This window comes from Lipophrys pholis (genome assembly GCF_963383615.2).
Source record: "Lipophrys pholis genome assembly, chromosome: 3".
Taxonomy (NCBI): Eukaryota; Metazoa; Chordata; class Actinopteri; order Blenniiformes; family Blenniidae; genus Lipophrys; species Lipophrys pholis.
In genome coordinates this window covers 23,490,524-23,504,448 of record NC_137627.1, presented here as the reverse complement: position 1 = coordinate 23,504,448, position 13,925 = coordinate 23,490,524, and the positions used below count along the sequence as shown (strand labels likewise).

The window sequence follows — 13,925 nt, the reverse complement described above, 5'->3', positions numbered from 1 at the left end:
AAGAATATGAATATGAGACATTTAATGAATTCTGTCAAACAATTTGATGTCTCACTAAATTTAAGTTTACCAATATACAATAGAAGCCTGAGTTTTTCTCACTACACGCACTCTGTTGTTAGTTTGAAGAAGTGAACACGTTCAGTATTTTGACTCCTACAGTACAAGTTGAATCAAATCTGAAGACCTGAAATAGGAAAACAAAACAAAAAACTGGATCCGGGTCTCATTGTTTTTATTTCCGCTCAAGATTGCAAATATAAAAGAAACATTCATCGTCACCAGAATACCGACCACAGTGGGGGAGGAGCTTCACACTTCCTATTTCATTTCAATGTGCTCCATTAATGTTGTAACAGCCTCTCGTTTCTACGGTAACTAACGCCGTGAGATTTCAGCCCTTTAAACGATAAACAGTGTTTCACTGTGACAAAATAAATAAAACCAAACGGGAAGTCCTGAAACGTGGGGCTGATATATTTCATGTAGTACATTCATAAGTGTGACGAGTTACGTTTGAGGAACGAGTCAAGAAAACTCTTAACTCATTGATTTAAGTATTTCAAGGAATAAAAAAAACTTGCTGCTGGGAAAATTTGTGTGAATTTCATTTTAAAGGCTTTTTGATAAAACACTCAGGCACATTACAAGTTTGGATCTTCTGATAAAACCGTTAAAAAGAAAGCTGCGTGTGCAGACTGGTTGGCTTCCATATGCTACAGCAGAACAGCTGTGAACACTCAGCTTAGACTCACACGGCTGAAACAACCAATCTTATTCACTCAATCATGAAAATAGCTTGTCAATTAATTTAGTCCCCGATAAGTTGATTAATAACATTTTTACCTTTAACTTACCTTGGGGAATTACAGCTAAACAAAAATGTTTGTTCCAAAAAGAAGAAAAGCAAATAATTGTAAAAAAAATAATTACAATCGTTATTCAATATTGCTGAATTTCAATATAAATGTTTATTGTTGCTGCGATGTCGCAAAACACTGTGCATTCAGGCTCCACAAACTCAAAATTAATTTTAAATGAAAGAATAACTCATGACTTGACAGAAATTGTGCGCTAAATGAATTAGGATTTCTTAATCAACCTGTAGGAAAAGTGTGTTGGTTTGTCCTGAATCATCATATCGTTCCACTAAACATGATTTCATTGATGAGAGACGGTATTTTTATTTCTGTAGCGAGTCACTCATGTTGTTTGACTTCATGCAGCTCCTGCTGAGAAGCAACGATCAAAGGTTACAGTAAATTCCCTCTCTGACCACTAGGCGGCACTGTGTGACCGCAGACTCTTCCTACAGTACAAATTAAATATTCATACTGGAGTTTACTGATTGTTACACAAGATTTACTGTAAGAATGGAGTTTGGAATGTGTGAGAAACTTGTGACGAAGTGGAAAGAAGACACAAAGGAGGCTAAATAAATAAATGTATACGGGTTGTTTTTCCCCCCTTGACACTTTTTTACAGGTGTGTAGTCCAGAATATACGGTAAATATTTCTAGTAGGTGTTTTACTAATATTGTCGCATATCGAGGCCCACAAGTCTGTTCCAGGATCTTTTTTAAGAGCATCAAACTTCAACGTCACACATCAAATATAAAAATATGAACGTTACATATGATTCTTCTCTTTAAAAAGCTTGATTGAGAATATAAAGACCATATAAATATTTAAATCTTTAAAGTTTGATACGTGCCTCTCCAGACCTCCAACGGAATAGAATCAGGAAAGTTTCATAAAGTTTTTAATAACGTAGAATGTCTCAACTCCGGACAAGTAAACATAGAATTTAAAATGTGAGCTGGAAAAACCTTAGTTGTCACATTTAAAAAGGTTAGTTCAGCTTCACGTCACAGGAGAATTTATTTCTCTGTAATAAAGACATCTTTGTACGCTTTTAAACTCGAGTGCCAACAGTTTTTAGCAGGAATGAACCTTTAAAGAGCGAAAGGGATGAGAGTAATTGGATTACTGTTCAGTGTAATTAGACAGCGAGTCTCATTAATGTAAAAATAGTTTCATTAGAATCTAAATTCAGGAATGAATCGATATGAAATGTTAAGAGTGTAACCTCACTCTGGATCTCTGTTCTGGAGGTAGTCGTTCCGTTTCCAGGCTTTTTTTTTTTTTAAACATTTCTCATTAAGAAAATGTTGATTTCTTAGAAACGACAGTGAAACTTTATGTTCTGGAGGAAATCAGAGAAGATTTGTGTCGCGAGGAGGCTGAAGGATCCTCTCTGATGTGGGACACCGGCGGCGTCACCGTGTGATTGTCTTTCAGCTTTCATGGGGACGTGTTGTATTTAGTGTGTGTGTGTGTGTGTGTGTGTGTGTGTGTGTGTGTGTGTGTGTGTGTGTGTGTGTGTGTGTGTGTGTGTGTGTGTGTGTGTGTGTGTGTGTGTGTGTGTGTGTGTGTTAGCTGGTCCCACCCAGGGAGCCCCTCCTGGTCAGACTCTGTGTGCTGGAGCTCAGACCTCGGTTGTCAGACAGTTGACTCGACTGAGGAGAAAAGAAGGAAAACACACAAACGGTCAGTAATTCCTCCTGCGGAAGCAGGAACCATTGGAATAATCTGAAATAAATCAGATTGGGGAGTTTTAAGGCGAAGGTGGCACATTAGGCTTTCCCACTCTTTCCTACTCGTTCATTCTCCATTGCATCATAGCGCCACGTGGGCGGAGTCATCGGAGCCTCACGGTCCGGTGTTTCGTTTTCACTGGTGCCCCTGCTAACTGGAGCCAGGAAACTTCCTGTGTGGAGTTTGCATGTTCTCCCTTTGACTGTGTGGCTTTTCTACTCTAGAGTGTTTAGTTAATGAATACTAGAAAATAAAAAATATTGTAGTAAACTGAAATAAAAAAATTAAAAAAAAAAAAGATAATTGAAACTCAGAGCCCTGCTGCTTTTTTATATCTCAACCTTCTTCGCCAACGAATTTGCCCAAGAACTTATTTACGTCTGCATTCATTGGTTTGTATGTATTTTACCAACTCTTTGCAAAAACTATTGACCCAAATTGCATGAAATTTTCCGGGATGACTTGTCATCATCCAAGGACCCATTGATTAGATTTTGGGACGTTAAGAGCTAAACGTTTCTGAATATAATCCCCAAAGAATAATAATCCATTATTACAAAATAACTCAAACTAATAAAACTAAAACTAAGCAATATGTATTTTTAGAAAAATAGAAACTAAACAAAACTATCAAACATGCATAAAACCTATTGAAGAGGAGAAAGTCATTGTTGGAAGCAGAATTGTGACGATGTTTGAATAATCTAAGATTTAAAGACGAACTGTGGCTGTTGGAACGTCGGTGCCCTCACAGGCTTCTCACAGCAGATTAAAAACAAAAACCAAGCCAGATTGTGAAGTCATGAACTTCTTTCTTTGAAATAATACTTGATCAAATAAAACTATATATTATAAATATAGAGGACCAAATGCACATTTTTGCCTTTTTCCTCCTCAAAAAGTGTAAAACATGGTGTTTACAGCAGAAATGTTTACGAATGTGAACTTAACTTGGAAACATGAAGCTTAAAACGAGATCAAAATTATAAACGCATAAAAAATTGTGTTTGTCCAAACAGCAAGACAGAGACCGACTTGACGCAGGACGAGCTGGAATGGACTGTCAGTCCACAAAAACCTAAACAAAAGATGTTTTCATTACAATTTTAGAAACTTTTAGTCAGTTTTCTCAGGACTCTACTGCAGTTTCAGTTAGTATCATTTTTTTTAAATGGTTTTTATTTCTGTGAATGACTTGGGGTTCTTTTTATTTCAAGTTTTCGTCAACGATTTTAAATTTGGTTTCATTAACGTTTTATGGAGGCTTGGATGAGGCTCACTGCCCCACGCTGCCCCCTACAGGATGTACTGATGAACCACCACACCGACGTGACGTTTGAAAGCAGCTTGGAGCTTTTTAGCGGGAGGCGCCGGTGTCTAGATGGAGTGAAACCACCAGGAGGCGCCGGTGTCTAGATGGAGTGAAACCACCAGGAGGCGCCGGTGTCTAGATGGAGTGAAACCACCAGGGGGCGCTCGGTTGTGATTGTCGGAGGTTTTGCGTGCGTCTCACCTGGCCGCCGTCACGACTCTCCCGAGCGCCGACGTTCAGCACGTTGAGGGAGTTCGCCCTCTTCATCCTGCGAGCAGAGCCAGGGTCAACAAGGGCATTCTTTTAATAATTAGCTTTTAAATCAGTACATTGATATTGACGATTTGTTCAGCTGCTCAGTTAAAAACGTAAAAATAAAAATCCACAGCAAAGAAAGACAAAAAAAAAAAAAAAGTCAATCCATACAAATGTACTATTTTCCCAGTAAAACTAGAATGAAACCTGCTGCTCCTCTTCCAGCAGTACTCAAGACTCAGGCTGCGTGTTTGACGGGATATTACCCAGCATTCCTTGGGGCGGTCTCTTCCACGCCGACTCCTTTCAGCTTGCGGACGAGCTTCTCGCTGCTCCGGCGGATCGACTCTCGCAGTTTGGTGAAGGAGCCGCTGCGCTTCAGGCCGCCGAGTCCGTCCGGCTGGGAGCCGCCGTCCTCCGAACCCGACCAGCTGGGGCGGCCGTCACCTTGACGACAGACACAGAGAGATGGCGTGACGGGCGGCGACACGCAGGCGGATCGCAAGTCTTTCACCAAAGTCACGTTTGGAGAAAAAGTTTTGTTTAAACAAAGAACCAAACGACCCTGAAGATACTGAAAGGTCGAGCCTGATGAAAGATTTTACCCCCCAAAAATTTGATTTAGTTTTTTGACTCGTGGTGACGAGTGCAGACGAGGAATTTAATCATGGTCAGATTTACTAGTTTTATTTCATTCATCATTAAAAGAAAAAAAAAATAATACAATACAAAACAACATTTTCCAAACTTCAGATTGAAAAGGAGCAGATAGAAGAACCAAACAACCAAAACAAGATGTTGCAAGTGACAAAGCAGTGAAAAAAAACACAGATTAATCCATCATCTGGATTAATCTGATTAAAAATGTACTGCAATCAAACCAACGCGATACAGAAAGACGCTAAACGTTGGTCCTCTAGAGGGGAAAGTTCAAAATAACCAAAGACGGAACATTCGACTAACAAAAAATAGCATTCACATTCTGCAGGAAGGAGTTTTCTTTTCACCAAAGCTCTTCCAGCTTAAAATCCCACATTAACGCAAAGCAAACGTTAGTCTGGATTCTGCTGACTCGGCTGTTCTCAGCTGCAGCAACGTTGTAAACAAGAAGCGGTCGACTCGCCTCTCGTCAACTAGCTAGTTTGTCTTAGCGCTGCTGGAAAAGGCGGAACGGGAACATTAATGTGGATAAAGGTTCGTTTTGAAAAAGGGATTTTTTTTGTTAACAGGAACTGTTTAATAAACATGTTAAGTTTATATATATTCCCTTCTTTCTTCGGTTTGTTTGCTCATGCAAAACGATATGAGAAAAATGTAGATTGAAAACAAATAATTAACTGTGACTAATCAGAATTAATCCACAGCAGCCCTGTGATTAATCTGATTAACATTTTTATGGTTTGAAAACGAAATCTGTTCTTTCTCCTCTTTACTTTCTCAAAACTGTTTCCTTCCTGGTTTTAACCTGCATGAGGACGATCCAGAGCTACAATGAGAGAATCAAACCTTCAACCGAGCCGAACTCCTTCTCGTGCGCTCTGGTCAGGATCTCTTTGTAAAGAGCTTCGGCTTGTCTGTACTTCCCCTGCTTCAGGTAGCACGACGCCTGAAGAGGAAAACAGACAGACAGACAGACAGACAGACAGACAGACAGACAGACGGTTTCCAGGTCTGTTCAAGGTTTTCCAAAGTGTCTATTTATTGACATTCCGAGGACTGGAGAGGATGAAGAGTAGAGTCTTCCTCTCACCAGGTTGTTCTTGGTCTTGGCCACGTTGGCGTCGTCGGGTCCCAGTTTGCTCTGGTAGATGTGCAGCGCGCGCTCGTAGTACTGCTCCACCTCCTGGTACTTCCCCTGGTTCTGGCACAGCAGAGCCAGGTTGTTCAGCTGCTTGGCCACATCTGGATGGTCGGTACCCAGAACCTGGGGGGGGGGGGGGGGGGGGGGGGGTGGTATTAACCGAACAGGTCATTAACCGAACACAACTGAGATACGAACCAGGTTCCGTTGCACTCAAAGTCAAAGCTGTTCTCCATCGACCACCGTCAGAGGAGCAATAATGATAAACTTAAAAACAAATTAAAAAACTGGAACAAAGTCCTTTAAAAATCAAAAATAGAGTCAAAAATAAAATATCATGCATCAATAACTTGCTTAAAAAAAATGTAGATACTTAAACTATGCACCGATACCACGTTTTTTTCCAAAATGGGTAGTGTATGAGTATTTGCATTTGTGTACTCACCGATACTGAGTACTTAGGCCAATACACACACTTATTTTTTTCCACAGATGTTATTTGAACAACATTCCTACATTGTGATGTACTGACATTCAAAATTGGTTCTTTTATGGGACTGCCACCGATACTGTAAGAAAACATTTCAGTAAAACTTTTGTTATCATTCTCTGTGTGTGTGTGTGTGTGTGTGTGTGTGTGTGTGTGTGTGTGTGTGTGTGTGTGTGTGTGTGTGTGTGTGTGTGTGTGTGTGTGTGTGTGTGTGTGTGTGTGTGTGTTAGGTGGCTCCTTTAATAATGTTTGGGCTCGCTGCCTATGCTGTGCGGGTCTATCAATCAGCTGTACTTAAAACTAACTGGCCTAGTTAGTAGTAATGTAGTAATGCAACTAGTGTTCGTCTCAGAAACGGAGTTCCACGTCCTGCTTTCCAGCGGCTGTGAGGCGAGGGCGTTAACCCTGAAGCTGAGGACAGCTTCGGCCCCGCAGTAGAAGTTGGTCTCCCCTGCGTCTTAAAAGAAGAGTTTTCTTACCTTCTCTCGGATCTCTAGAGCTCTTTTACAGAGTGGTTCTGCCTCTTTGTATTTTCCTCTTTTCCCATAAAGCACTGCCAGGTTGTTGAGTGTCGCCGCCACCTGTACACACACACACACACACACACACACACACACACACACACACACACACACACACACACACACACACACACACACACACACACACACACACACACACACACACACACACACACACACACACACACACACACACACACACACACACACACACACACACACACACAATGTCAGATCAGATAGTGTGTTTGTGTTGAAAATCTGCTTTGACGGTCAGACTTTAAAGTCCGAGCTGTGGCTGAAGGCAGTGAGCTTACAGCTGGATGATCCATCCCAAGAGTTTTCTCTCTGATCGCCAGCGCGTCGTTCAGCAGGTTCGCTGCTTCCTTGTATTTGTTCTGGTCCCTAAAACAAAGCAAACAAAGACAAACCTCATTCATGTGCTACGTTTCATCGACAGGACTGCCACAAGCAAATGTCATATCAGGCTAGAATTAATTTTACATGTGATAAAACAAATGATGTGGAGATTAAAACCAGAAGTGATAGTGATGTATGTACGGTTTCAAACTCGTGTAAACTTGGATATTTGGTTTAATGAAAAAAATGAGCATCAGTGCTGTGACAGGTCTGTCCAGAAGAAAGGACCAGTTTATTTCATAAAATTTAAAGGTTTCAGTTACTAAAACAGACATAAGAGCTTCTGTTTTAACTCTTCGTATTAACATAAAATTATAATTTTTTGCTTTAATACTTTTTTTTAATCCCAGAGGGAAATTCCTTTAAGCATTGCTCCACACACAGTAAATAGAAACATCAAATATGATACAATAAAAACTAAGTGATTTTAGATGTTAATACGTTATAGGCTTAACATGATTAATAAGCACAGAAAGGATGAAATGACCTAAAACACACTATTTACAGGAAGGAGCTATAGAGCCTCATGGCCACAGGAAGGAGGGACATTTTCGCAATTTTATGCTTTTCAAAGCAGTTTTGCTTAACTTTCCCCCAAATTTTTCACCTTTTTCCCTTAAAAAATTGCTTTTTTAAGCCTTAAGAGATAAAAGACGTTTTGAAGATGGTGTGTAAATACAATTTGATGAAATGTTTGTTTAGGAGTAATTCAGTGAACTCTTCATGGAGCCACTCCAGAGGGGCTGCAGGTTAAAGATCCCCGCTCTATGTTCATAATTCACTAAATATTCTATATACAAGTGAATGAGTAGAATCCCGGTTGAACTCCTGACCAGCGAGCAGCCTGCGCCGCCTCACCTGTACACCAGCGCCAGTATGTTCAGCATGGTGGCCACGTCTGGGTGGGTGTGGCCAGAAGATTTCTCCAGGTCTTCTAAAGCCTGTCGAGACACCAAACGGAGTCAGACAGAGATTTCACTGGAGACCTCCGGGGCGTGGAGGGGCCCGCCCGGTTCCCACCTGCTTGCAGAGCGGCACGGCCACCTCGTAGCGGCCCTGTGACGCGTACTGGATGACCAGGTTGTGGAGCGTTCGGAGGCGAGCGGGGATCTCGTAGCCGCCCTGCTGAGCCGCCGCCGCCGCACTGCTGTGGTGAGGCTGAGACACTGGAAGAAACACAATCTGGTGTAAACAAACTTTCTGTCAGCGATGAGCGGAAACTTGTCTAATGTCAACTTGTTTGTTTGTTTGGTTGTCCTCTCACTATCCTCCAACATCAATCGGTGCAGCAGAGTCTGTCGAGGTTTAAAGAGATTTTTCTTCTTCCTTTTCCTCGGTACAAGTACCATGAAGTGAATAAACAGGCTTTGTCCAGTTTTACTCAGCTCAGATCAGAGGGCTGCAACCTGCAGCTCCTCAGCTCCTCTGTAGAGGCTCCATGAAGCTTTCAGAAAACTGGTTGCAAAAAAACCATTTTGCTTACATATTTCATTTTATTTGCAAAACGACACCGATTTTGAAAAATGGTCAAAATCTGGGCTAAAAACAGTGAAAAAAAGTAAAATGGCAAAAACAGCTGGAATTAATTTTTTTTTAATTAAATAGATAATAATAATAATAATAATAATAATAAGTACAAGTATGAATTGTTTAACAAAAATGCTAGTAGAGGAAAATAGGCAAAGAAAAAAGGAAAGCACAAAAAGAAAACAGATTTTTTTAAAAAAGGAAATGAAACAAAAGAAACTAGAAAAAAGAAAAAAGTATAGCTAAAGCTGCTCTAACCACGAGGAAACGCACAGCGGCTGTAAGTAGTAAAGAAAAACTAAAAAAGCCAACATGTGCTAAAATAGCTAAAACTGGAAATTCCAAGAAAAAAAAAATACATGAAAAATCTCTTGAAATGAACCAAAGTAAAAATGCAATAAAATATATCTAAATTGTACCTTTTATGACATTTCATGAATGAAACGTACGTTTAGTTTCTTGTTTGTTTAAAAAACAATTTTTTCTTATTTTCAGAAAACTCACACGTTTTGTGGATCCGGTTTTATTTTGACTGGTGGAAAATTGTGAAAACGGCTCTTTTGGTCATAAAGGTTGCAAAATCCTGGGCGAGGTATTCTGACGTGTTCTGAAGTATCTGGAAGAGTTCTTCCCCCGCTCAGTTTCATTTTCACTTCATGTGATGCAGACGCTCAAAATCTGACATCAGAGCTTGAAATGTGATTGTTGTGTGTAAAAGTCACTCAGCGATTCCCTGATTTTTCCTCACGTCTAAGACAGAAGAGTCCACACAAGTCAGATACAGAAAGAAACTCACAATATGTGAAGAAAGTCGGGTTCATAACGGTTTAAAGCTGCAGATTTTAAAGGGCCAGTTCACCTAAATCACATTGTACGGTGTCCTCTCATACGAGGTGAATTTCTGGAGCTGTGACACTGACTTCTTTTTAGACGTGAGCATTAGAAGGAGTTTATTCTCGCCATCATGTCAACACCTTCAGAATGAAACATGTAGGAAATGTGACAGAGAAACTCTCCAAGATTAAACTGTGATGGACAGAAGGCTGAAACTACACCAGACATCAAGCATCAGTGTTCATGAAGTCCTGAAGAGTTCTCTACAAGACGCGGTGCACAAACTACAAAACTGGAACGTTAGGAATAATAATAATAATAAGTAATACATTCATTTTGGAGGCCTCTTTCAGGTCACCCAAGGTCACCTTACGGAAAATCAGAGTGTAAAACATCAAGACATCTGCCAGGTCGTGCCACCAATCCACAGATCTCACAGACTCTGCAGGAAAGTGATGATAATAATAACTCATCATCTCACTCTGTGACTGCTCCTCATCGTCAGCAGGAAAAAGATCATCCAGCGATTCCTTGTTGGAGGAAGGAACTTTGTCATCCTGAAAAACAAATACAATAAAAGCAAAATGTGACCAGAAGAAGAAGAAGATATAAAGGTGTGTTCATGTGCTCAAGGTCAAAGAAGAGTGATTGTTGGACATTAATTGCATTAAAAACAAACAGGAGGTTGGTTGATGTCTGCAGGCGACATGAAGAAATACCAGCAGGAGTAATAACAGCTTCCTCACGGTGATGAGACGCTTCTGCTCAAACTGTTATTAAATCAGCTTTACTGAAGCTTTTAAACATCAGTTACGGTCCGACTTCTACACCAAACTCACCGGTCTCCACAAACTGGTGTTACTCTGGTGTTTTTCACACTAAAGAAAACAACCCTTCATGAAAGTAAAAGGTTTGCATGTTGTTCCTCCTCACCAGCGGCGGCTCGTCCTGGTCGTATTTGCGAATGGAGGACATGAACTGCAGGTGCCTGTTCTGCTCCTCCAGGGCGACCACTTCCTGCTCCCGGTTCTGCAGCCGCTGCTGAGCGCTGGCCAGCTCGTCCCTCAACCACTGGTTCTCCTGACAGAGACGACGGACCTGGAGGAGGAGGAGGAGGAGGAGGAGGAGGAGGAGGAGGAGGAGGAAGAAAGTTACTTTACTTTGTAATCAAAATGTTGTCATGAATCGTTGGAAGAACCCACAAAGCTCATCGGACTGCAGGAGCCATGTTAACCTGCAGAGTAACCGTCTCGTTTCCATGACGACAGAACAGTGAGATGGGTAGAGTCCTGACTGAAAGCGTGGCACCACGGGACGTGTGACGTTTCCAGAACGTCAGTGTGTGTTATCGCTTCTGTTGGATATCGTCGTGGGAGAAATGATTCGGTTTAGACTCACCTGAGCTCGCAGCTTTTGTTTTTCCGCCTCCAGTGAACCCAGATGAGCCGACAGCGCCACCATCACCTGCAGGGAAGGAACAAAACCACAAGATTTTATATAACCTCTTTAGAATCTTATTATTTCAATTAAAAAAATCCAACACTCTTATTTACCACAATATATGCTCACTTTATTTGCAGCAGTTGTACAATTAAAGGTGCATTCTAAAAATACCAACGAGTTATATAGACTGATAAGACTGATTTAAACACTGAATCTTTTCTTCTCTCTCTCTCTCTCTCTCTGCTATACCTGGGCCTCGCTCAGCCCCAGCTCGATCCTCTCCAGCGAATCTCGGATAATGCCGCTCTTCTCCTGCTCCACACTGCCGCTCTCCGCCGCCGGCCGGCTCTCCGCCGCCTCCTGCAGGCTCTCCAGCAGGCTGCAGTTCTCGCCACGCAGCGCCTCCAGCCCGGCGATCACCTGCTGCGTGCTGCAGAGAATCTCCTCCGCCGACAACATGGCCGCTGCTCACGCAGAACCACACGTACAAGAACGTTAAGCTTAAATATGAGAGTAAGAGTTTAAGAACGTTCAGCATGACCAATTTACGTTGTTCAAAGCGGTCGTCTCCAGTCGACCGCAGCTCGGTTACCACTTCACTAAACTCTTGTTTACTGGAGGAGAAGCAACTCAATTCTTCTGAACTATCGCAGTTCTTATTACAGCAACATGGAAGACGACCAACTGCAAGGAAGAGCATTAGCTTCTACCCGTCCTGCATCCTGTCTGCCATTTGTGACAAATATACCTGCTTGTAACTGGTCAAACTTCAGAGAGTTATTGTTATTTCATCACTGGTAATGACATCCTTCCTTATTAAAAGAGAATGCACTGCATAAATGAGAAGGGAGTGAAAAGCGCTCTTAAGCGATTTGCAAATAATGGATCCGTTATTTGCACAAAGATCCATTGATCGCGCTGCTTAACCCGAGTTAAGTCTAAACCTAATCCTTCACCCAAAATCACTACACAAGAGTCCTCATTCAATATGGCGGCTACACTGCTACATCAGCTCCGTTAGGAGTCTACATGGTGTCTATTTCTATGTTTGTGTCTTCTGGAGAAGAATTGTGACGCTGTTCCACTTCACTGAAATAAAAGTCGTTCATCTTGATGCCACATAAAATATATATAAAGATATAAAAGCAACCTGATTGGATTCAGAAAAACAGTACGGTGCTGTCCTAACTTAAAATGTAATTTTAAGAAATTAGATGTGGGTCTCATATGAGCAGTGCTGTAGAAATGGATCTACCCTGCCTTCTTTTTAAAGCAGCTAATGAATTGCTTTTTTTTTTTTTTTTTTTTTTTTTTTTTTAAACAGTGGTATATAGGAAGACTCTATTTAGTGAAAATCCATCCACAGTATTCGCTCATTGTCAAATAGTTTCTGCTGCGTGATCTCTACCACCTACAGCCTGATTGCGGGCCTTATAATCTCAAAGTTCATCTATTCTCTTGAGAGTGATCCATCATCATCCTCGAGGGGAAAATATGCAATCTGGTTCATGGATACTGCTAAGTAGTGCATCGGGGATTTAGAAGTGGGTGTAGGTAATGTTGACTGAAAATTAACACCCTGGACTACACCACTGCATATGAGCAAAACGTCCCTGGACTATGAGCCACTGTAACAACTGACCCAGAGCTGCCTCACCAAAAACTAATCACACCTAATGACTACAATTTAAAAAGTTGCAAAACTTTTCTTCTATGCAACATTAATCTATAGGTACGTGCACAGCCCTGCATGCATGTTACCTCAAAAGAACTTGGGGGGGGGGGGGGGGGGTTCTATTTTTGTAAGAATTGAGGATAAAGAAAGAAAACAGATCAGACAGCGTGCACACGCGCTCATGCACGCGCTCCGTGAGCTTTGTTTACTGTGGGCGGAGCAACAGGCCTCAGCGTCACTCCGACATGTCAACACTAATGTGATTATTATGCTCATTTAGACGCAACACGTCCGAGAGCGGCGACGCGAAAGGAGACGTCTCCCGAACAACCCCTGGGATGAAGTAGATGCATCCGCAGTATAATAATCACGTATTAATTAAAACCACCTAAGTGAGCATCTGGATGCAAACAGGCAGACTTTTACCTGCTCGGTCCCGCGGCTCCCGTCGCGTGCTCCGCTCGTTTTCTTCCCGCTTTCAGCCGGAAATGGGAATCAGTTTTTAACTAAACGAGGAGATTCTGTCAGTCGCGGAGCTGCATCTCTCCTCTCAGGTGGATTCAGGCAGGTGGGGGGCTGGAAAGAAAAAGGTGCAGGTTGTAAATAATTCACCTGCCGCCTCCTCGGCTCTCAGCTCCTCCTGTCACCATCATCATCGTCACAGAGCCGCGAGCGTCAAGGCGGTGCCACCCTAGCGTCACTTCCGGTCCGCAACGCCGATATAAAAGTCGACCGCCGCGCTTCAAACGCGTTCAGATTTTGTTTTGCAGTGGAAAAATAAATTGTTTGGGCTCTTTGTGAGTAATAGACAGAAAACAATTCTTACATTACAAATCTTCTTGTTATGGGAAAATTCCAAGTTCATAAAGGAAGGGGGGGGGGGGGGGGGGCTCTTATTGTTTGTTGCAGGCTATTCAAACAATACAGTCAATGTAGTATTCTGAAAAAAGAAAAGTATATAAAACTACAAGAAAACCTACACTATACAAAATTTTATATTTAATTCAATATCCCTCCCTAGCGCTTGTTCAAATGTTGAAAATGTACAG

At 41.7% G+C, this 13,925-nt stretch overlaps 1 protein-coding gene across 1 annotated transcript; it reads right to left on the bottom strand.

The window, feature by feature from the left end:
• Nucleotides 1-225: 225 nt before the first annotated feature.
• klc3 (kinesin light chain 3) lies at nucleotides 226-13,546 on the bottom strand. Its single transcript, XM_080460446.1, has 14 exons — nucleotides 13,303-13,546; nucleotides 11,451-11,665; nucleotides 11,157-11,222; nucleotides 10,692-10,856; nucleotides 10,240-10,315; nucleotides 8,418-8,563; nucleotides 8,256-8,338; nucleotides 7,295-7,382; nucleotides 6,936-7,037; nucleotides 5,916-6,089; nucleotides 5,672-5,771; nucleotides 4,432-4,612; nucleotides 4,112-4,178; nucleotides 226-2,519 (listed from the first exon to the last, which is right to left on the bottom strand). The coding sequence occupies exons 2-14, from the start codon at nucleotides 11,658-11,660 to the stop codon at nucleotides 2,436-2,438; spliced, it is 1,542 nt and encodes a 513-aa protein (XP_080316572.1). The 5' UTR covers nucleotides 11,661-11,665; nucleotides 13,303-13,546; the 3' UTR covers nucleotides 226-2,435.
• Between the last annotated feature and the right edge of the window lie 379 nt (nucleotides 13,547-13,925).